The sequence below is a fragment of the Staurois parvus genome, unplaced genomic scaffold (assembly GCF_062004578.1).
Source record: "Staurois parvus isolate SC_StPar_1 unplaced genomic scaffold, SC_StPar_1.0 ptg000376l, whole genome shotgun sequence".
Taxonomy (NCBI): domain Eukaryota; kingdom Metazoa; phylum Chordata; class Amphibia; order Anura; family Ranidae; genus Staurois; species Staurois parvus.
In genome coordinates, this window is record NW_028318172.1 from 395,799 (window position 1) to 417,970 (window position 22,172).

A 22,172-nucleotide genomic window follows, 5' to 3' on the forward strand; every position below is an offset into this window, starting at 1 on the left:
ATGCAAATAATCTAAAAATTGCTGTTTTTCCTAAACTTTCTGCATATATACGTTTTGTAAAAAAATAAATATTCATGGGGCCCATTAAAAATGTAAAGTGTGTGCTTAATTACTTGTCTGATACTAGCCATACACCTGACAAATCTTCTGTAATTTCAACCACCTTTTCTCCTAAAAGCTGATCAATGCAATCTACCATTTACAGTTTCAGAGCAGATTGAAGCTCAGGTTTCACAGCTAATTGACATAGTTCTTGTTCAGCAGTTCAAGTCAGGTTTACATCAGGTTTAGGACAGGATTTTATCCTGTTCAGACATGTGCGGTTTAGAAACGGATCCCATAGATGTTAACCACTTCAATACCGGGCTCTTTTACCTCCTTCCTGCCCAGGCCAATTTTTAGCTTTCAGTGTTGTTGCACTTTGAATGACAATTGTGTGGTCATGCAACACTTTACCCATAACAAGTTATTTTTTTTCACACAAATAGAGTTTTCTTTTGGTGGTATTTAATCACCACTGAGTTTATTTTTTGCAAAATAAACAAAGAAAATCCAAAACTTTGAAAAAAAAATGCGTTTGGTATATACAATATGTCATCGGCTGTGTCTTGTGGACACAGCCAGTGACTGATCGCGCCACTGCGCGGCCCCGCAGGTGCGTGAGTGGCTCCTTTTGACAGGACGTCACATGACGCCCAGTCAGAAGGAGAAGTGTCCCTGCCCGGCCATCAGTCTGCTATAGGTTGGGCGGGAAGTTGTTAATAGCCTGTAATCTGCACCGGAACTGGACTGCACTGCTCAGAAATTGTACATAACTTTTTTTAATCTGAACTGAATCCGGACCGCCAGTCCACTGGACATATGTGAACAGGCATCATAGGAAGCAATGTTATTTCACATGTCATGCAGATTGGATGCAGATCAAACCACAACCAATCCACATATATGTGAACCAGCACTAATTATTGGTGGTAAACTGCCTTTATCAGAAAACTTAAGCTGACCGAATGTAGTTAAAATTGTTTGAAAAGTGCTGCTTTTATCGAAATAATGTTGCACCTCCATGCCAGCAATTAACCTGGTGTTTTTTTGTCTAAAAAGCAATGATTAAACATTGCAATCCTTCTCTAGTTGCCAAAATCAAGCGATCTCAGTTGTGAGGAGACCTAAGTGTCCCTTTTTTTCAGAGAAAAGGAATGAAAGCTTAACCAAGCGTAAGCTTTTGAAACATTCGAGTTCCAACACAGCAAGATTGTCTGTCTATTCCGCTATAGAACTCAGAGAAATATAAAGAAAACCCATACATAAAAAGTAAGAACATACAAATGTGATGCAGAGAAGAGTACTCCTAGGAAATGAACCCAAGAACCCATTGCTACAAGGCAAGAATGTTGACCATTTAGGCTCAGTTAAAACTGCACTGTGCACAGTTATTGGGCAAGTGAGTATTTTGGCCAAATCATCATTTTATGCATATTGTCCAACTCCAAGCTGTATAAACTTGAATACTTATTGGATTTAAGCATAACAGGTGATGTGTATTTGTGTAATGAGGGATGGTGTGGCCTGAGGAGACCAATGTCCTATATCAAGGTGTGCATAATTATTAGGCAGCTTCTTTTCTTCAGGCACAATGGGCCAAAAAAGAGATTTAACTGACTGAAAAGTAAAAAAATTGTAAACAGTCTTTTAGAGGGATGCAGCACTAATGAAATTGCTAAGATGTTGGGGTGTGATTACAGAACCATCAAACATTTTGTTGCAAATAGTCAACAGGGTCGCAAGAAATTTGTTGAGGAAAATAAGACGCAAATTAACTGCTAATGATTTGAGAAGAATCAAACATAAAGCTACCAGGAACCCATTATCCTCCAGTGCTGTCATATTCCAGAACTGCAAACTACCTGGAATGCCCAGAAGTACAAGGTGTTCAGTGCTCAGAGACATGGCCAAGGTAACGAAGGCTGCAACCCGACCACCACTGAAAAAGACATGTAAGGCTGGGGCCAAGAAATATCTGAAGACATTTTTCAAAGCTTTTATGATCTGATGAGATGAGAGTGACTCCTGATGGACCAGATGGATGGGCCGGAGGCTGGATCAGTAAGGCTACGTTCACACTAGCCTTGTGTGCAAGCGGCAGAGAGGCGTTTGGGAAGCGTTTTTACCGCTTCCCAAACGCCTCTGCCAATTCTGCACATGGTGCTGTTCTAACGGGAGCGTTTGCGTCGCGTCGCGGCAAAACGGACGCCTCTGGTCGAGTCAGGAGGCTTTGAAGCCTCCTATTCTCGTCTATGGTGCCGCTCCGCAAACGCCCAGTCAGCGTTTGCGGTGCAGTTGCGACGCGGTTGCGGGGCATTTGCGGAGCGGTAACACCACTCTACTGTATTATAGGCGTTTGTGGGGCGTTATTAACGCTCGGCAAACGCCTAGCAACCGCCACTAAACCGCGCATGCGGCGTTTGCCGAGCGCTAAAAAACGCTCCGCAAACGCCGGACCAACGCTTGCCAAACGCTATAGGGGCGTTTGGCAAGCGTTGGTAAAACAGCCAAGTCTGAACGAGCCCTAACGGGCACAGATCTCCACTTCGACTCAGATGCCAGCAAGGTGGAGGTGGGGTACTGATATGGGCTGGTATTATTAAAGATGAGCTAGTTTGACATTTTTGGGTTGAAAATTTACTTAAAATCAACTCCCAAACCTACTGCCAGTTTTAGAGGATACTTTCTTCAAGTAGTGGTACAGGAAAAAGTCTGCATCTTTCAAGATGATATTTACGTAGGACAATGCTCCATTGCATGCATCAAAGTACTCCACCATGTGGCTAGCCAGTAAAGGCCTTAAAGATGAAAGGATAATGACAAGGCCCCCTTCCTCACCTGACCTAAACCCTATGGAGAACTTGTGGGCCCTTCTTAAAGGGGAGATTTACGGTGAAGGAAAACAGTACACCTCTCTGAACAATGCGTGGGAGGCTGTGGTTGCTGTTGCACAAATAGTTGATCGTCAAAGATCAAGAAATTGACAGACTCCATTCATGAAGTCTTATGACTGTTATTAAAAAGAAGAGTGACTATATTGGTCACGGATTTATTTTTTGAAATGTCAGAAATGTTTATTTGTAAATTTTGATCTGTTTTTTTATTATTCTCACGTTAACAAATGAAAACAGGTGAGATGGATAAATTTTCGTTTTTCATTTAGTTGCATAATAATTCTACACACTAATAGTTGCCGAATAATTGTACACACTTAGATATTCAAAGAAAGTCAAAACCTCACTTTTAATTTCTCAGATATTTAGGTTTGAGGTTTATTAACATATTGGATTGACAAAGAGCACTGTAGTTGTTCAGTAATGAAATTAATCCTCAAAAATACAACTTGCCTAAAAATTGTGCACACAGTGTAGTGCAAATTCAAAATGGCATGATTTCCAGTGAGACTTTGTAGTGTGACTTTGATAAGACTTTGATGTGACTTTATATTCTCTGGCGCTCAAGTTGTATCAAAGTAGTGCAGGAACCTTTTCAAAGTCGCTGTGACTTTAAAGTGGTTGTAAACCTTAGACATGAAATATGAACAAAGTATATCTGTCTATAGTGCGTACTTGTCTCAATCCAGAGCGCTAAGTGTCATTTATGTTTGCTGCCTTATGTAGCAATCGTGCACACCGAGATGGATGTGGTCATCCATCTTGTTAAGAATCTTCCATTTTGTATCATCTCTCTCTCTTCTAAAACAGGCTTCCTCCTCCAATTTCCCCCCTCCCTCAGGAATGTGGTCTGTGTTAAAAAGGCAACAGGCCCCAGTGGGAGAGCTCCAGGGCTATAAAATTCCAACCAATTTGGGGCCTAGATGTCTGTTAATGTGTCAATCAGGGATATAGTAAAGCCATAAACTAAGTCCTTCACTGAGCTCAAAGACATTCCCGGGAGCTGTAAAACAGACTTACATTTTTTTAAAACCCAGTTTTCCATATAATTTTATATCTCCAAATAGGAAATAATTACACAAACATGGAGCACATATTCAGATGTGCTCACTTTAATACAAATCGCCTGGTATATTACACCACCTATCTGACATACACAGGAGAGCAGAAAATTATATCTCCTTAACCATCCAAGCAGGTATCTCATATTTCATATGTAGACGTTCAGCAGAAGATTCTGCGTATTAATCTACTCGTGGATAGAATGTTATATGTATCCAGAGTAAGTTATGAACCATAAAATAATTTGTGAAGGCTTTGGTCATAGCCTGAGCTCCGCGCCTACACAACCTCCTCCCCAAATGGGGCAACTGGTTCTCTGCTTCAGGGAGACACCCTGTGGAGTTCCTAGAAAAAGCTAAGCTAAGCTGAAGAATTCTCCCTTTTAACATCGGAACTAACGTTGGAAGATAAGGCATCCTTTTGGCTCATGAAACCTGATCTGCTTACACCAGGACGTTTGGCAAGTACTTTACCTCCCTAAATTCCTTTCTGTTATCTCTTTGCTATGGTATTGCTCTTTGTAGATTTTAATATATATATTGGCTACATCTTTTTCTGTAAATATTTTTATTGCACCCTTTTGACCTTTTAGTAATAAATCTTACTTTCTGAAAGTGTTGAACTGTTTCTAAAGCTCTTTAATGTGAACTAAGAATCCCTACCTCTGAAAAGCGCTACTGCATGTGTGTTTTAAATTTCGGTATATCTCTGCCTGCGGTGACAGTGGTATACCGACGATTATTCACACATCATAGTGTTATTGCTGATATTGCCGAGTTTCCTCTTTCTCTGTACAAAAAGGTGGTGGCAGTGTGAAGGGTTAATTGCGTAATTAACCTGACCCAGTAACAATCGCTCCCAGGCTGCCGACACACAGGTTGTGGTCCATTAGCTGGAAAACCTTTGTGCAGGGTGCAGCTGGGCGTGGCATTATTACGAACATGACAGCGCAGTTTTAGATTGGCAATTCCTTCGGTCACGAGTTTTGTGAGAAGGGCTGGGGTCTGACGCCGCGATCATCACACCTTATTCTTCTGCTATCAGCATGAGTCACTTCTGGCAAGTTTTCCTGACGCCAAGAGAAAAATGATGACAGGGGGAACCTCCAACTGATTGACAGCCTCAGCACTGTTCCTATGTGCTGTCTGGGGAAGGGGGGGGGGGCGGTCCCTTCTCTCCAACCAAAGCTCTCCTCACTGATCTCTGCAGTATGTAACATCAGATCCCTGTTCTCTGCCTCTGGAAGCTGAGAACAGCTGTGTAAATTTGACACTTTTAATGTAGAGACGAATGTAGAGGAGAGTGGTGCAGATAAAACAGGTTCAGCTTATACAGGAGGATTTGTTCCATCTCTGTGTATAACCTGAGGCCAATCACTTCACTGGGTATATGTAAGGGTTTACAACCACTTTAAGTTGCATAGATCTGAACAGGTGCTATTGAAAACAATGGGCTGGGACTTAGACTTATCATGCAACTTTGGACACATAAAGCTGCATGCTAACTAGTGTAAATGGAGCCTTAGCCAGTGTGACACCTTTAATTTTTCAGTGCAGGTTTGAAACTGGTCGCTGTGAAGGAACACAGTTCTAATAAAAACACTTTGATAAATCAGGACCGGTTTAAAAATAACGAATAGGGTTTATGCTTTCGGTGATGACTAGTGGCTGTACTCCCAGATCCCTGCCATTTTACTAGATCAAACTAAGACATTAACAGTGATAAAACAATTTTGTTTTCTATCATTGGTATGTTGCTGTACTCCCTAAAAAGAACTTCCAAGTACTCAGAGCTCTGGGAAGCCCGAGCAAAGTTCAATGGCCACGAACTTCAGAAGTTTAGAGGGGAAGAACCTCACTTCAAAATATTATACAGGACAGAATGTTCAAGAAATAAAATAAATAAAATTCACCGCATTTGTCAGTTAATACAGACAAAGCAGTTATCCATGCTGATCCAGTGACATGGTGACTGAACAATCTAACCCGACATAAACAAAAGGCTGGTGAATATATGGGTAAAAGGCTATTTTAAAAAAACAGTGTTTTCAGAATCCAGTGTGAATGAGCTATTATTACTGGTAATGTGAACTGAAAATTAGACATGCCAAACTAATGTTTGACTGTGACTTTATTCACGCATCTTGTATATCATTTGAGCAGAAAATATTAAGCTTGACAGGAAGCTTCAGGGAAAGGAGAATATTATCACAAAATGGGAGGCTAGGACATCAATAATCACACACAATAGACCATTAATACACCATTACATCTGGCCGAGACAAGGATGTGAGTAGTTATCTCTAGTGGGCCAAGAAAAGCAAACCACTCCTGAAGCTGTGATAACATTTACTTATTTTAGCTAAATTAATGTATCAGTAACTTTATATATTATGCTGACACCCTAGGGTAGGCCAAAAATTCTTAATCAACAGCCATCTTTCAATTTGACTTGCCAATTCATTTACTGTATGTGTATAAGGATTTATGGCTCCAGAAAGTGCTTACACCAGAAAATTTAATTATTTGGGCATTATTCTAGTTTGTGATCAGATACTATTATATAAAAGTGAATCTGACCAGGTCTAAAATTACAATAATTTGTTATCATAAATTTATTGGCATTAAAGGATTCTCAACAAAATATTAAAAATGAACATTTTATTTATGATTATATTCAATTGTCCAATTACTTTTGATACCTTGAAAAAGGGGGATGACTACATTTAATAGCTGCAATTCCTAAACCCTTCCTCCAATGTGGATGTACATACCCTCAAATTAAACCTGAAAGTGTGCACTTTCAGCCCAAATCCATTATAGAACTATAGCTTGAATATGTTTTTGGTAAATACCTGAAAAAAACTAAAATTGTGCCTGTGTCCAAATATACAGTTGTGCTCAAAATAATAGCAGTCAGACATCACTAACCTGATCAATCACTGTTTTTGGTAGAAATATTTCTACATGGCAAATAATTTACTAGCAGGTGTAGTAGAGTAATAGAAATTTAACAGACCCAACAGTCATGACATGCATGCTGCTGATTCTGTGTAATTGAATCACTAATTGAAAGGGGCATGTTCAAAATAATAGCAGTGTGGAGTTCTATTAGTGAGGTCATTCATTCTTTGAAAAACAGGTGGCAATTATTGCCCTTATTTAAGGAAGGAAGGCAGCAAATGTACATTCTGGTTACAGTGCATTTCTCTCTACAATTCTGAGGAAAATGGGTCGTTCCAGACATTGTTCAGAAGAACAGCGTACCTTGATTAAAAAGTTGATTGGAGAGGGGAAAACATATTTAAAAAAGTACAAAAAATGATAGGCTGCTCAGCTAAAATGATCGCAAATGCTTTTTAAAATGGCAACCAAAACCTGAAAGACGTGGAAGAAAGTGAAAAACTACCATTCGAATGGATAGAAGAATAGCCAAAATGGCAAGGACTCAGCCAACAATCAGCTCCTGGAAGATCAAAGAAGGTGTAAAGTTACCTGTGAGTACTATTACAATTAGAAGACGCCTATGTAAAGCCAAGCTATCTGCAAAAAGCCCCCGCAAAGTCCCATTGTTGAAAAAAGACGTGCTGAAGAGGTTACAATTTGCCAAAGAGCACATTGACTGGCCTAAAGAGAAATGGCGCAACATTTTGTGGACTGATGAAAGTAAGATTGTTCTTTTTGGGTCTAGTGGCCGGAGACAGTTTGTCAGACAACCCCCAAACACTGAATTCAAGCCACAGTACACTGTGAAGACAGTGAAGCATGGTTGCGCAAGCATCATGATATGGGGATGTTTCTCATACTACGGTGTTGGGCCTATTTATCACATACCAGAGATCATGGATCAGTTTGAATACATCAGAATACTTGAAGAGGTCATGCTGCCTTATGCTGAAGAGGAAATGCCCTTGAAATGGGTGTTCCAACGAGACAACGACCCCAAACACACCAGTAAACGTGCAACATCTTGGTTCCAGACCAACAAGATTGACGTTATGGAGTGGCCAGCCCAATCCCTGGATCTTAATCCAACAGAAAACTTGTGGGGTGACATCAAAAATGCAGTTTCTGAGGCAAAACCAAGAAATAGAGAAGAACTGTGGAATGTAGTCCAATCATCCTGGGCTGGAATACCTGTTCACAGGTGCCAGAAGCTGGTTGACTCCATGCAACACAGATGTACAGCAGTTCTCAGAAACAGTGCTTATACAACTAAATATTCATTAAGTGATTCAAAGGAAAGCAAAATCTTCAAACATTTTTCAGTTTATATAGTGAATGTATGAGTTTGTAAAGAAGAATACAAACACTGCTATTTTTTTGAACAGTCTAATATTCACTTGTCTTCAATTTTTTTTAGAGGAACAACACAAATTTGATATATTTTGCTTCATGTTTTGATTTGGAATAGAATGTGTAGTGTTCCCAATGCATTTGTGTGTATGGAAATAAAAGCTATTAGAAGGATTTTGAGCTTTATTTACTTTTTTCAACACACTGCTATTATTTTGAACACAACTGTATATGGACCTAACTGTATGTACTGTACTTCAATTTCATACTTTAAATGAGAACAAAAAAAAAAAACCCAAAGCATCCACTTTTTGTGGTACATTAGTTTTCTTTCTATCCTAAAACTTTACACTAACATACTACCCAAATGCTTACCTTAAAGTGAAAGTGCAATTACAAATGAAAGATTTCTAAAGTGTGACCACTGCCCTACTTAACATGTACAATGAAAAAAAAAATAAAAAAAATTATGAACTCATCACAACAAATGATGTTGCTCTCAGACACGCATAAGGCATTTGACATGCTATCATGGTCCTGTGTTTTGCTTTAGCCCAAGACTGGACTAGGCAACTCCTCTTTGAAATTGGGTGATACACTCTATAGCTCTCTGTCAGTGAAGGGTAAATATTTTGGATTCAGGTCCACCTCATTTTCTATGTGCTTGGGTACCCTTTATCACTTGTACGTTTTATCTTAGCGCGCCAACCCCTGGCCGCCCATATCAGAACCAACACGAACAATAGAAGCATAGAACTTGCTAGCATTTCTCACAAAATTGTTTTTGCCGACAGCATCCAGCTTTAAATTACTTCCACTCATACTTCCCTCCAAAACCTGCTGTACCTTTAAAAGGGGTTTGCATCAAGCTCAGACCTCCACATCAACCAAAACAAATGGACTTTCTTGAGGTTGTTCAACACTCCATACAAACTAATTTCCCTTTTCAATCGACACACCCCATTCCATACCTGGGTACTACAGTCACTGCATCTTGCCATTCCTTATTTAATGCTAACCTGCCCCCATTTATTAAATCTCTCAAGCACCTTCGGGATTCCTAGGATAAAAACTCGAATCTCATGGCTCGGCCATATACACATTATTACAATGTCTTTTCTCCTTAAACTACTATATCCCTTGAGAGTTGTAACTGATCCAATACATCACATATCCTTCATTCTCCACAATGTCCAAGCTTTAAATTTATCTAGGGGTCCATTAGACCTAGATTGAACAGGCACCAACTGTACAAACACATATTCAGGGGAGTTTTGATATCCCTTATAACTGTGTGTATTATAAAGCAGCTTAATTCGCCCACTTGGTCCACTTACATTTGGGGTCTGATGCACCTTTATGGCCATTGATAGATGTACAGTACTAGATGTGGACCTCACGCTCTCTTCACTAATGTGGATTCCTCCTTCACATCGCCACAAACCCCTCAGCTACTCTATTGATACGGGACTTTGTTAAATATTAAGTGGGCCTGATCTCCCCACAGCCCCATTACTGCAGATTTTCAACTGCCTACTGTTCCCACCTGGACAAGAGCATAGCTAGCATTGGTGGAGATAGTGCATGAGGCATTGCCACAATACACTCACTACTTGACACATGTGGAATTCGCACATTCTAACAACGCTTTGCTTAAAGTGGTACTAAACCCAGGACCCTGCATTCACTATGTCTGGTCTACCAAAGTACACAGAACATGCAAATGCAATTATTATTTCAGTAAATATAAATTGCTAAATACCTTTTCTCATCAGCAGTATATAGCAATCTTGTGACTTCTATCAGTGTCCAGCAGAGCACATGTTAAAGCTTGTAGCAGGAGTTTTCATTCTGCTCTAGGAGGATGCAGAACCCCGGATCTCTGTCTGGACAGTGTTGATTGGCCCTGTGCTGATCATATCCACTCTCCCAAGAAAGAAAAAAAAATACCTCTAGCAATACACACCAAGCTGAGCATGTACAAAGTGACTCCACACGATATGTCTTATCAGGACATAAGAGGGGGACATTGGAAGAAGGGGAGCATCAAAGAAGTCAGGATCAACCAGCCCTTTTACACAAGGCAGAGGATTAACCCCTTAGGTTCCATATTGAAGTATGCTTTATTGCATATACAGACTGATTTACTGTTGTGGGTTTAGTAACACTTTAAATACAGGGATCATCTTTGACTGATGGCATTTGAGTCCAGATGAAAAGCTTGCCCAGCAACACGAGAAACGGTTTCTTCACTATACTACTCCATTTTGGGTAATTCAGACATTAAAGTGGTTCTAAAGGCTCAACAAACGGGAGCAAACCTTCTTTGTGCAGCAGCCCCCCTAATACTTACCTGAGCCACCTCTCGATCCAACGATGTCCACAAGAGCCTCGGCTCTTCGGGGACTCTCAATCCTCATTGGCTGAGGCAGCAGCAGGAGTCATTGGCTCCAGCTGCTGTCAATCACAGCCAGTGAGCCAATCAAGAGAGGGAGAGACGGGGCTGCGGCTTTGTGTGTGAATAGAAACGCAGAACCGCGGCTGGTGAGTGCGCCTGCTTGGGTGCCCACAGAGCAATCTGCTTGCTCTAGAGGCACTCAGCAGGAGGGAGGGGCCAGAAGCACTAGTGGGGGACCTGGAGGATCTGGGCTTCTTTGTGCAAAACCACTGCACAAAGCAGGTAAGTACAACGTTTGTTATTTAAAAAAAAAAAAAAAGTTTAATATCACTTAACTGAAACCCATTCCCCCCAAAATTGGAGCAAAATCTGGATAGCTCTATTTAAAAGCTCCCACAATGTATTAGCCCTTGAAAACTGTGTGAGATGAAGCATATTTGGTGGACATGCCATAATGTGAATACGCCCTTGGATCTGCATTTATGCAAAGAAAAATTTGATTCTCCAACTTGAACTATGTAAAAACCCCTGAGAAGCCCTCTTGCACAAACCTACTGCTGATGTTCTGCATCACAAATGCATGCTAATTTTGTATATATTTTATGTGACTAAACAAGTAATTGCCCAGATATGGAAATCACCCACCTTTAACTTTATTGAAGTTAAAAGTTGTATACAAGCCATGTTCAATGAAAAACTGACAGCTAAGTTACTTGGTACACATGTAATATTCATAAAAATCTCTCAACCATAACTTGATTATTTTCCACCCACTCAATCCACTACAAGCCTATTGGACTTATGAAATGGACCTACATCTACCTATTACAGCTTATTAGGATGGCCTCTGGGGTATTCTGTCCCTTCCCCTCAATTGACCCCCCTTCTGTTCCTCTCACTTCCCCCTCTGCCCTTTACTCTTCCTTCTTTATTCTCTTAAAATGTGTTCTAACGTCTTCACTACTGTAGAAGAATGGGATCCCGTTTTCTTCTTGGCCCATTCCTTCTTGAGTAGCATCACACTATAGTCTTCTCACAACATGAGATAATGCTACTGCTGTTGCCTATTGACATCTATCCTTTTGGCACAGCTGGGCCTTTGGGACATCCCCATGTAAAATGACTTCATTTAAAATTTAAATTCACAGCTAGAATGCTGATGTCACACTCTTCACCTATTAGAACCCTGCTCTTTTTCTTTTGATTTGTGTCTTTTGCTATGTGAAAACTCCTATTGAGAAGTATTATCCTGCTTAAGTTGAAACTGTACTGCCAAAGTTAATGTATACATCTTCTGTACCTGCCTGCATTACTCACTCTGAACTTGTAAAACTTCAATAAAAAGTGAAGAGCTCATTAACCACTTCCCGTCCGGCCCATGTACATAAACGGCCGGACGAGAGCAGTGCAGGAGCAAGTTGTCGTTCATAAACGGCGCCCGCATTTTCAGCCTGTGCACGCTCCCTGGGAGCGCGCAGCACCGCGATCCTGTGCCTGCTGTGTCCGGAGGACACAGTGGAACACCGATCGCTGTACGGGACCCTCTGTGTGAGGTCCTGATCATGTGATCACTGATTGGCCAGTCAGTGATCACATGAATAGTAGTAAGCAAGATGTCACTTCTGACATCATTGCTTACTACTTGTGAAATCTGTGAATGATCATGGAGATCACATGGTACAAGGCTATTCACAACAGCCTTCTAGCATGTGACAAGCTGTGACCAATCACAGCTCTCACAGTATTTCTCAATGGCTGCAAGAATGCAGCCAGAGAGGAGAAATAATTGCTTTTACAGCCTTTATGGGTGTAAAAGCAATCAGTGTAAAAAAAAAAAATCTTCATCACCCCCCACAAGTAGTACAGTGTCACTATGATGACACTGTACTGCTACGGTGACAGTATGTTAAAAAAACCAAAATAATATAAAAAAAAAAAAAAAAATGTAAAAAAAAATATGTTTTAAAATTATAATTTTTGGTTATAAACTAATTTTGGTTATTTTCTTTTACTAAAAAGATAACCGAATAAATGTTGGCCAAGATTTATGAAGAAAGATTATTTATTTGCAAAATTTTATAAGAAAAACACTTTTTAAAAATTTGTGGACTTTTTTATTTATATAGCAAAAAAAATGCCAGTGGTGAAGAAATATCACCAAATTAAAGTATTATCTGTCTCAAAAAAATGCTAAAAAATTCATATGGGTACAGTGTTGCATGACAGCGCAATTGTCATTCAAAGTGCGATAGCACTGAAAACTGAAAATTGGCCTGGACAGGAAGGGGGTAAAGGTGTCTGGACTGGAAGTGGTTAATCAGATCAGAACAAGGATTATTGCTCCTTTGCTGGTGAGTTGCACAGACTTCTGTGGGCTGCCTATACATTAGTGCCTGATTAAATACAGTGTTATTCATTTTAAGTGTTTGCGGAGGGGGGATATGTTTGATGTGTAGTTTCAGTTTCACCTTAAAGTATGCATAAACACCAAATCAGAATGTAATATAATAAAGCCTACTGGTCCTTCTTTGTGGTGGCTGCATTAGCTTTCTTTGTTAAGGTTAAGTACACTTTCTGCAAGGACAAAAAAAAAATAAATACATGTTGGCCCTGCTTGAAATACATTATCCTTGCAGCTTCTTGTGCACTGAACTGAAAACTCAACCACTGTTTTAGCTGACCCCGTTCTCTTCTCTGAACTAGAGAATACCTTCCCCTATGGTGTGACGATGAGGCGAGGGGGAGGTATTTGTAGCTCAAATCAGCAGCGTAGTAACAATGTGCTTCTCCATGCATACAGTGCAGTGAGTGAGTGTTGTCACCCTATGACCTTAGGAAACTATGTTACTGGCAAGATCAGACAGGAACATTTAAGGACTGGTAAGCTGCAATATATATGCAATAGGTTAAGCTTGAACCCAAACCCTTGACTCCAAAACTTACCGTATCACAATGCTTAAAGCGAATTTAACTCATGCAGCTGCACATTTACCCTATCAGGTATTTGAAGCATCATTTCCATACTGAGACCTACCAGCACATTCCTGGTGATGAAATTTCATAATTTATACTTTCTGCACAGATACGCACAGAATTTATCTACAGCTAGGTAACCAGAAATACAAGTTTTTTCTTTCTTTTCTTTTTTTTTTTGCTATCACCAATGTCAAAACAATGCATTACTCCCTCTCTGCCACCACAATAGTGGAACGGAACTCAAAAAGTGAAGCTTTGCTATGTTATAGGGAACATTTTCTGTAATTAAAGTATATCTAAACGCCAAACTTTAAGATTTTGGACATAGCAGGGGATGGTTAAAATTTTCATATTTTTGTTATCTGTGCCTCATCAGGGAGATCTCAAAATCTAAAAAGAAAATGTTGCCTATAGTTATTTCTTTAACCTTGCCCAGGCTTGAATTGAACAAATTAACTTTTTGTCCTAAAATTCTTCTGGATAAGTAGCAGTGCCCTTACTGGTATGTAAGGGGGGCAAAGCTTGATAGCTGTATATCAACAGGATGAGCTTTAAGGCACTACTGCCTTCGACTGTTAGTCTCTCCACAGAGGGGCTCAGAGCAGAACAAAGCTTGGTAAGACAGTAAGGGGGAGACTGATCTGCAAGGAGACTACAGACAATATTAATAAATAGTCCTTCATGAGATCAGTTCCTCTTTGAAGGTTATCATTATCATCCTCTGCATCATTAACATTACTATTATGAAAATACACATACAATTCTTCCGCTACTGTTCTTTACTGGAAAAATGGCAAAGTGGATGTGCAAATAGAATTCAAGCTTCTGAGCCAAGGGGTCATTGCTGCGAGTTTCTGTAGGTACATGCTCTTCCCACTTCACAAAAAAAGTTTTCCTGTCTCCATCTTCAAAAGCACTGAGGAGATCTTTCTGCAAGATATGGCAATAAATCAGGCGAGATGAAAAAGGTAATATTAGACCCCAAACATATCATCATGAATCAGCACATTATTCATTTATGCAAAAACATAGCATACACAGTTTTAAGGAGACTGCAAAACATAAATAAATAATTAACTAAGTAAATAAAATAAAAGAGATGCTTTCCACCTGAGATATACAGTATAATCCATGACCAAAAAAAGTTTATTTATTTATATATGCCCATTAAGCACTACATTGGACCAGCTTTGGCCCTAATAACTGCCATAGCACCTATCCAAGCAGGGGCTCCACACATGTCCTGTAGTCTCCTTACATTTAAGCAAACCAAAAAGACATCAGCACTTAATGCAATTGCCAAGGAGGAACTGGAACGTCAGAACAGACAATATAATTCAAGTGGCCAACAGTCCAATATTGATGTTCCTTGTCCCACTACAAATATTTTTGACTGTTGACCATTGACAGAAGAGGACCCCTGCTTGGTCATACACTATTTTACACCATAAAGCCGGGCAACACATTGTGCATTTTAGTGTTAGTCATTATATCCCAAAACCTGCTTCTGGTAACGATTAAACGTTACACGTTAGACTAACTGATTTGTTGTTATGAATCAAGCCCTCCGATTGGCATGTTTCTCCACCAAAGGCTGTCTCTCAAAAAGCAGATATGTTCATGAAGTATCCTTGTAATCTGGTTCATCCTTTGGAAAATGTTAAATTTATGAATGTCATTTGGACCCCCTCGTAATATTACTTAAAATTAGAGATTCATAATGCCTGTGCAGAAAAGGAAATGTCACTTTTTATCATTATTTCTGACCTGCATACTTGTTATAGGTCACTTACTAGCATTTAGTAAGTATTAGGCTCCATGTACACTAGTGTTTTTTTATGAAAAATGCAGATAACAGTGTTTTTGTGCCAGCTTGTAGTAGCGTTTAGTGGTGTTTAGGACCGTTAGTGTTTTAGTCCAGTATTTTATAATTTAAAAAAAAAAAAAAACCTGGAAAAAAAAAAACTGGAGCATTTTCTGTTTTTTTCTGCCAGAAAAATGCTCCCAAAAACATTTTTTTTCTGTTCCTAAATGCTGAAGCTTTAAAAAAAACACTATTAGCCTTAAATATTGTGCATGGACACATAGGATAACACTATTTAGCTTCTAAGAGCAGAAAAAAAAGCTGATAACTTCTAAAAGTTTAAAAAATGCTAGTGTGCATGGAGCTCTAAAAGCTACTGGGCCTAGATTACAGCCATCCAACCGACACTTCCACAAGGAGCAATGGTAGCCCCTATATTTCTCTTACACGTCCGACAATCCGAATCCAACAACTCTACAGTCTTGCTGATTACAGGACTGTGCAGGAACAGGAGCCCTAATGAAATGAGAATGACATCTCAAACCCATACTAAAATGGAAAGTTGGGAAAACATAACATTTAATGTGTTTATTAATACTCAACATATCCATTGTGTAAAAGTACAGGAACTCTTTTACAATGAAATGAGGTCAAGTACACTTCTAAAACATATTAAAGGGTTAAGTGATTCCTCATTAGTCACTGTAAAATTACGTGCAATGTGTTGTTATCATATCCTGTAACTGCACCCACACACACACCAGTACCAATCCACTCAACTCCACCACAGGAAGGATGACCTTATCCTAAATTTACCCTCACTGGCCTAAACGGAGAAGAATTAGGCAATATTTTCTGACAGACAAGACATTTCCTAGCATTCACCGCCCTGTCTGCAGGAGCTCCCACCAAAAGGTGATGACCAGCTCAGACAGGGTGTTGCATATTAGTAGAACAACATCTCCCAGTGTTAACATTCCACGCATTGCAAGTATATCTGCTCCAGAATTATTATTCACAACAGCTTTCATTTCAACTACAATAAATATCCAGCAATATTCTCAGGAGAAACTGTTAACATTTTAAAGGCTCAGTAACTATATACATATTTGACATTCCCTAATGTACAATCTTACTGATGATCCACAAACTACAGAATATGTGGCATAAAAATAAGATTTAAGTCAGTTATAGAAAGGACAAATAATCTTGCTTTAAACTATGTCATCTCTTTAACCACTTCCAGACCGGACACTTTTACCCCCTTCCTGACCAGAGCAATTTTTAGCTTTCAGCGCTATCACACTTTGAAGGACAATTGCGCGGTCATGCAACACTGTACCCAAATGAATTTTTTACCATTTTTTTGAGACAGATAAAGCTTTATTGTGGTGGTATTTATTCACCACTGGGATTTTTATTTTTTTTGCTATGTAAATGAAAAAGTCCAAAAATTTTGAAAAAAAGTGTTTTTTTTATAAAATTTTGCAAATAAATAATATTTCATCATAAATCTTTGCCAAAATTTATTCCGTTATCTTTTTAGTAAAAAAAAAATCAAAAATTAGTTTATAACCAAAAATTATAATTTTTAAACATTTTTTTTTACATTTTTATATTCTTATTTTCTATTAATTTTTTTTACATACTGTCACCCTAGCAGTACAATGTCACCATGGTGACACTGTACTGCTTGTGGGGGGTGATAAAGATTTTTTTTTTTTTTTTACATCGATTGCTTTTACACCCATATAGGATGTAAAAGCAATCATTTCTCTTTCTCTCTGTGTGTATTCTTGCACTCATTGAGAAGTACTGAGTGAGCTGTGATTGGTCACAGCTTGTCACATGGTACACGGCTGTTGTGAATAGCCTTGTACCATGTGACCTCTGTGATCATTCACAGATTTCACACGTAGTAAGCAATGATGTCACAAGTGACATCTTGCTTACTACTTTGCATGTGATCACTGATTGGCCAATCAGTGATCACATGATTGGGACCTCGTACAGAGGTCCCGTCCGACGATCGGTGTTTCACTGTGAGGACACAGCGGGCACCGGATCGCGGTGCTGCGCGCTCCCAGGGAGCGCGCACAAGCAGGTTGCGGGGAGGCCGTTTATAAACGGCCACCCGACCCTGCACTGCCACCGTCCGGCCGTTTATATGCAATGGCCGGTCGGGAAGTGGTTAAGAAAAAACTAATTCTGCAACATTGTAAGTGCATTTTCACTTAGTTTTCTCTTAGTCTCCAATGCACAGTTTCACAAATACCTGTTTACCTTGCCTTTGAAGTCTACTACAGCCTTTTTCAACCAGGATGCCCAGGCACCTGTGGTGCCATCAGGTGTCTTTAGGGGTGCCTTGACAATGTCTACAAATTGCCCAAAAATTGTATACAAGTCAGCAGGTGGATCAAACCTAACTTTTAGCTACAGAAAGCCACAGGTTTTCATTGTGCACCATTACAACCTTCCAGCCGCCAACATCCTAACAACCAATAACATCATCAATTGATAAGGAGGATACCGGGTGCCTGAACAGCATTCTTGTTTGCCCCTCACCAGCCCCTCTCAGTCAGTACTGGGGGTCACATTATCTGAATGAGGGAAATAAACTGAAGGAGAAGATAGATTGGAATACTAGTCAGTACCAGTGTACAAAGGTGTGTTTGCTTTATGAGACTAACACACCTCTACCGTTGGGTGTCCTACATGTGTGGGTGTTGCTACGTTATGGAAAACTATTAGTTTAGTTTTTTCCATTTTAGAATTAGGTGCCTCAAATTGTGCAGAATTGTAAAGGGTGCCTTGACTTGAGAAACACTGGTCTACCTTATACAGCTTCCTCCTGGGGTAACAACACTACTGCATTGCTCTTGAATATAGAGCAGCGTTACCCTCACGTAAGCTGCACCTACTTGCACTGCAGTGAGATGAGAAGATGTTGCAGGGCCTGTGGCTATCTGACTTGTCAATGCCGATTCAGCTGATTCAAGCCTGTAGCTTGTCAATATGCAGCTAGCTGTATCTAGGCTTGCCCACTGCTTTCTGGATTAACAGCACTGTCTCTGCTGATGAAACTCTCCCACTGTGAGCTGCGGTGTCTGGGAGTGGGAGCATGAGAGGCACATATGAAGGTGGCTTTTGCTCACTCAGGGAGGTTTAAAATTAGTTTTATAGAAGGCTTGTTTATCACCAAGTTACTGGATTTGTGTCTTGTTTAAATTGTTACACAGGAACCTTTAAATGTAATTTAATAGTTGGAAAGGCATTAGAACAAGAACTCTTGCATTGCCCATTAGGTAATTGGTAAAATCCATGCCATAAATACAGTATTTTCTGTTTATATTCTGCAGCAACGTGACTGCCATCCATTACTGTCAACGAAGAGAGTGGCAGGAGTGTTGCTTCAGCAGTGACATCAAAACCACAATTACATGCTGTCCAGTTTGAAGCTGTCAGCACATGCCACCTATGAAGAAATCACCAAGTAAAACATTTCTTTTCCAGCAAGAATAACATTTCACATTTCCAGGTTCCGACAATGATGCAGGGAGATGCCATTTGCATTGTGGCTGTACCACGGTACCAGAACGAAGGCAGAAAAAGTGATAGATGGAAAACTGATGTAATTTGGTTACAATAAAAAGGCTAAACAAAAAGAGCATACTTTGATTGGCCAGTGATTAGGGTCACCTTGCAAACCAAAAGTTTTATTTTTTGCCTGAAGTAGCATGTTAACTGTTGTTTTCAGTAACTGAAGAATTGTGTATGTGCAGGAAATAAACAGCATAAACTCGAATAAATTATAAGCTTACAAAAAAAAAAGTCACATGGGGCGGAGTCACTAGGGTGATGCCCCCGGGTGGCCTCTTACATATTTAAGAACTGTCAAACCACCGGAGCAGACAGATGGATGGGGACCATCGTCAGAAGCGGAGCCTTTTGTTTTTTTAATTATTTTTTCAGGTCAGCGGCAGACATCGTGATTGACGTTGGATCTACTGTGAGGGGACAGTCTTTTATTTTTTTTTCTTTTAATAAAAGGACTTGTCAAAGACCGTGTCTTTTCTTTTTTCACACTACACTTTTTATTCTTTGTGAATGAGTAGCGGTACCATGTACCCCATACTCATTCACATAGGAAGGGGGGTCCGGGAACTGGGGGCCCCCTTGTTAAGGGGGCTTCTAGATTCCGATAAGCCCCCTGCCCGCAGACCCCCACAGCCAGCGGCCAGGGTTGTGGGGAAGAGGCCCTTGCCCCATCAACATGGGGACAAGGTGCTTTTGGGGAGGGGGAGCCCCCCTGCCCTAAAGCACCACCCCGTGTTGAGGGCATGTGGCCTGGTATGGTTCAGGAGGGGGGGCCCCCCTCGCTCGTCCCCTTTCCTGACCTGCCGGGCTGCATGCTCGGATAAGAGTCTGGTATGGATTTTGGGGGGAAACCCCACGCCATTTATGGCATGGGAGTTCCCCTCAAAATCCATACCATACCCAAAGGGCTTGGTAAGGATGGGAGGGTGGACCCCACTCCGTTTATTTATTTATTTAATTGCCGGCAATTATTTTATATTCAGCTGACAGCTAAAACATTAACACATGGTTGTAAATTGTGGTGCAGCGCTAATAAACTATATGTGAACCCAAATACGTGATATTCAGTGAATGGGTAAACAATATCCCTTTCGAAATCAATTAAATCAAAATATGACTTATACCCCAAAATATACCTCTACTAAGTGAGTACATAAACAAAATATTTCACACATACATACACAATAATTATACACATATATTGAATGCCGTGATGCCAAATGAACTCCTGAACGGCAACACCAGTGAATAAATAAAGTGACATAAAACGCATGTAAACTTCACATGCCCTGGATAACCAGGTTGAAAGAAATAATAGTGATCCCACTAGGGGATAAAAATCAAAGTGAATCAGTGAAACCGCTCCTTGTGGTAAACATAAGGAAAAAAAAGGAAAAGAGTCGTCAAAAAGGTAAAAAAACGCATGTATATGCTCAAAATGATTTGTGAATCTAAACAATGCCAGTGATCCCACTATGGGATAAATACAGTGGATCCGTGAAACCGCAAATGGTGGTAATTGTGAAAGAAAGAGGAAATCAGGCTCACCTACTGTAAATCATTAACAATCACTTAAATAAACGATAGTGACTCCCTACTGGGGATAAGTGAACATAAAAAAAATAGGCTAAATGCCTATAGATACTGACGTGATTCGTAACCCCAAATGGGGATTCTGAATAAGCGTGAAAATAAGTGACTTCAAAACAATGCTTCACACTTTCCGTATATCCACAAACATAAATCAACAGTGGATAATCCACCCACCAACATAAACAGAAACCAAAAACTACAAAAAATTATCGTGTCCTAAAAAGAGAAAATAAATAAATGTCCAATCTAAAAAAGTGTCCAGAACCATCCAAATGGTGGAGGTGAACTGTAGTCCTGTGATCACCAAACAGTGCAACAGAATACTATGAATCCCACTCTAGGGGCAATGGCCCCTCACCTCCATGCGGTGACCCTGCAGGGTCAAAACGCCTTAGACAATCAAATACCACCGGTCTGGAACCCGGACTCCCTCCAACGGATGTCAGGTTCACCGCCGTGTCGGTTCCCTCTCTGATGGCCAAGGTCCCGCATACAGCCTCCTCTCAGTGGTCCTAGAAGTGATAGCTCCTCATTCGCCCAGAAAGAGAATGCAAAGTGCTCCCATAGTGTATTAACGTTTAATGACTCAAAAACCGATAAAAACGTATCACTTTCCACTCACATTTAACTTAAAATTATAAGCTTTTAGTACCTATCCACATGCTGTGGGTGTACTAATACATTGACCTCAATAGGAGTTCCAAGATGGCGTCCGCCCCGGAAGTTGAGTCAGCACACCGGAAGTCGTGTCACCACGAGCCCACGTGTTACATCACGATGTCACGTGACTTCATCAGGGTGATATAACACGTGGGCTCGTGGTGACAACTTCCGGCGTGCTGACTCAATCCATTTTTGAGTCATTAAATGTTAATACACTATGGGAGCACTTTGCATTCTCTTTCTGGGCAAATGAGGAGCTATCACTTCTAGGACCACTGAGAGGAGGTTGTATGGCGGTGATCAGCGACTTATAGCGAGACTGCGGCGGGCATTCTGACACTGGGGGGAACTGACTTGGTGTCACCGACATCCCCAGTGACACCAATACAGTGATCAGTGCTAATAAAAAGCACTGACACTGTACTAATGACACTGGGCAGGAAGGGATTAATATGTGGGACGATGAAAGGGTTAACTGTGTGCTGTTTTACTGTGTGGGCTGTGTATGTGTTTCACTGTAAGCGCACTGCTTTGTATGGCTCTGCAAGCAGTGTGCAGGAGCTGACAGGGGAGAGATCTGTATTGTTTACATACAGGTCTCTCCCGTCGGAAATCATTGGGTGCCGGTAGGGAATCACCGGCTGGGACCTGGTGATTGACAGCCGAGGCTGCGAATGGCGGCATGGGTAAGGCACATGCGCCCCCTACCTGGAACTGCAAAATCACGTATATATACACACACACGTGATTTTGTGCACCCATGCCGCCGTGTAGCAGTATTTCTGCTATAGGACAGCACGGAAGCGGTTAAACAGCACTCCATAATTTCAGACTTCTGGGGTGCTTTA

General features: G+C 40.4%; 1 protein-coding gene across 3 annotated transcripts in view; it reads right to left on the minus strand.

Moving 5' to 3' along the window:
* Window positions 1–22,172, minus strand: part of ARMC9 (armadillo repeat containing 9) — a 207,083-nt gene that overhangs the window by 151,395 nt on the left and 33,516 nt on the right. For all 3 annotated transcript variants that reach the window (XM_089685434.1, XM_089685436.1, XM_089685435.1), the window contains exon 4: window positions 14,427–14,597. In XM_089685434.1, coding sequence (XP_089541560.1) covers window positions 14,427–14,597 — 171 coding nt within the window. The remainder of the gene's footprint in view (window positions 1–14,426; window positions 14,598–22,172) is intronic.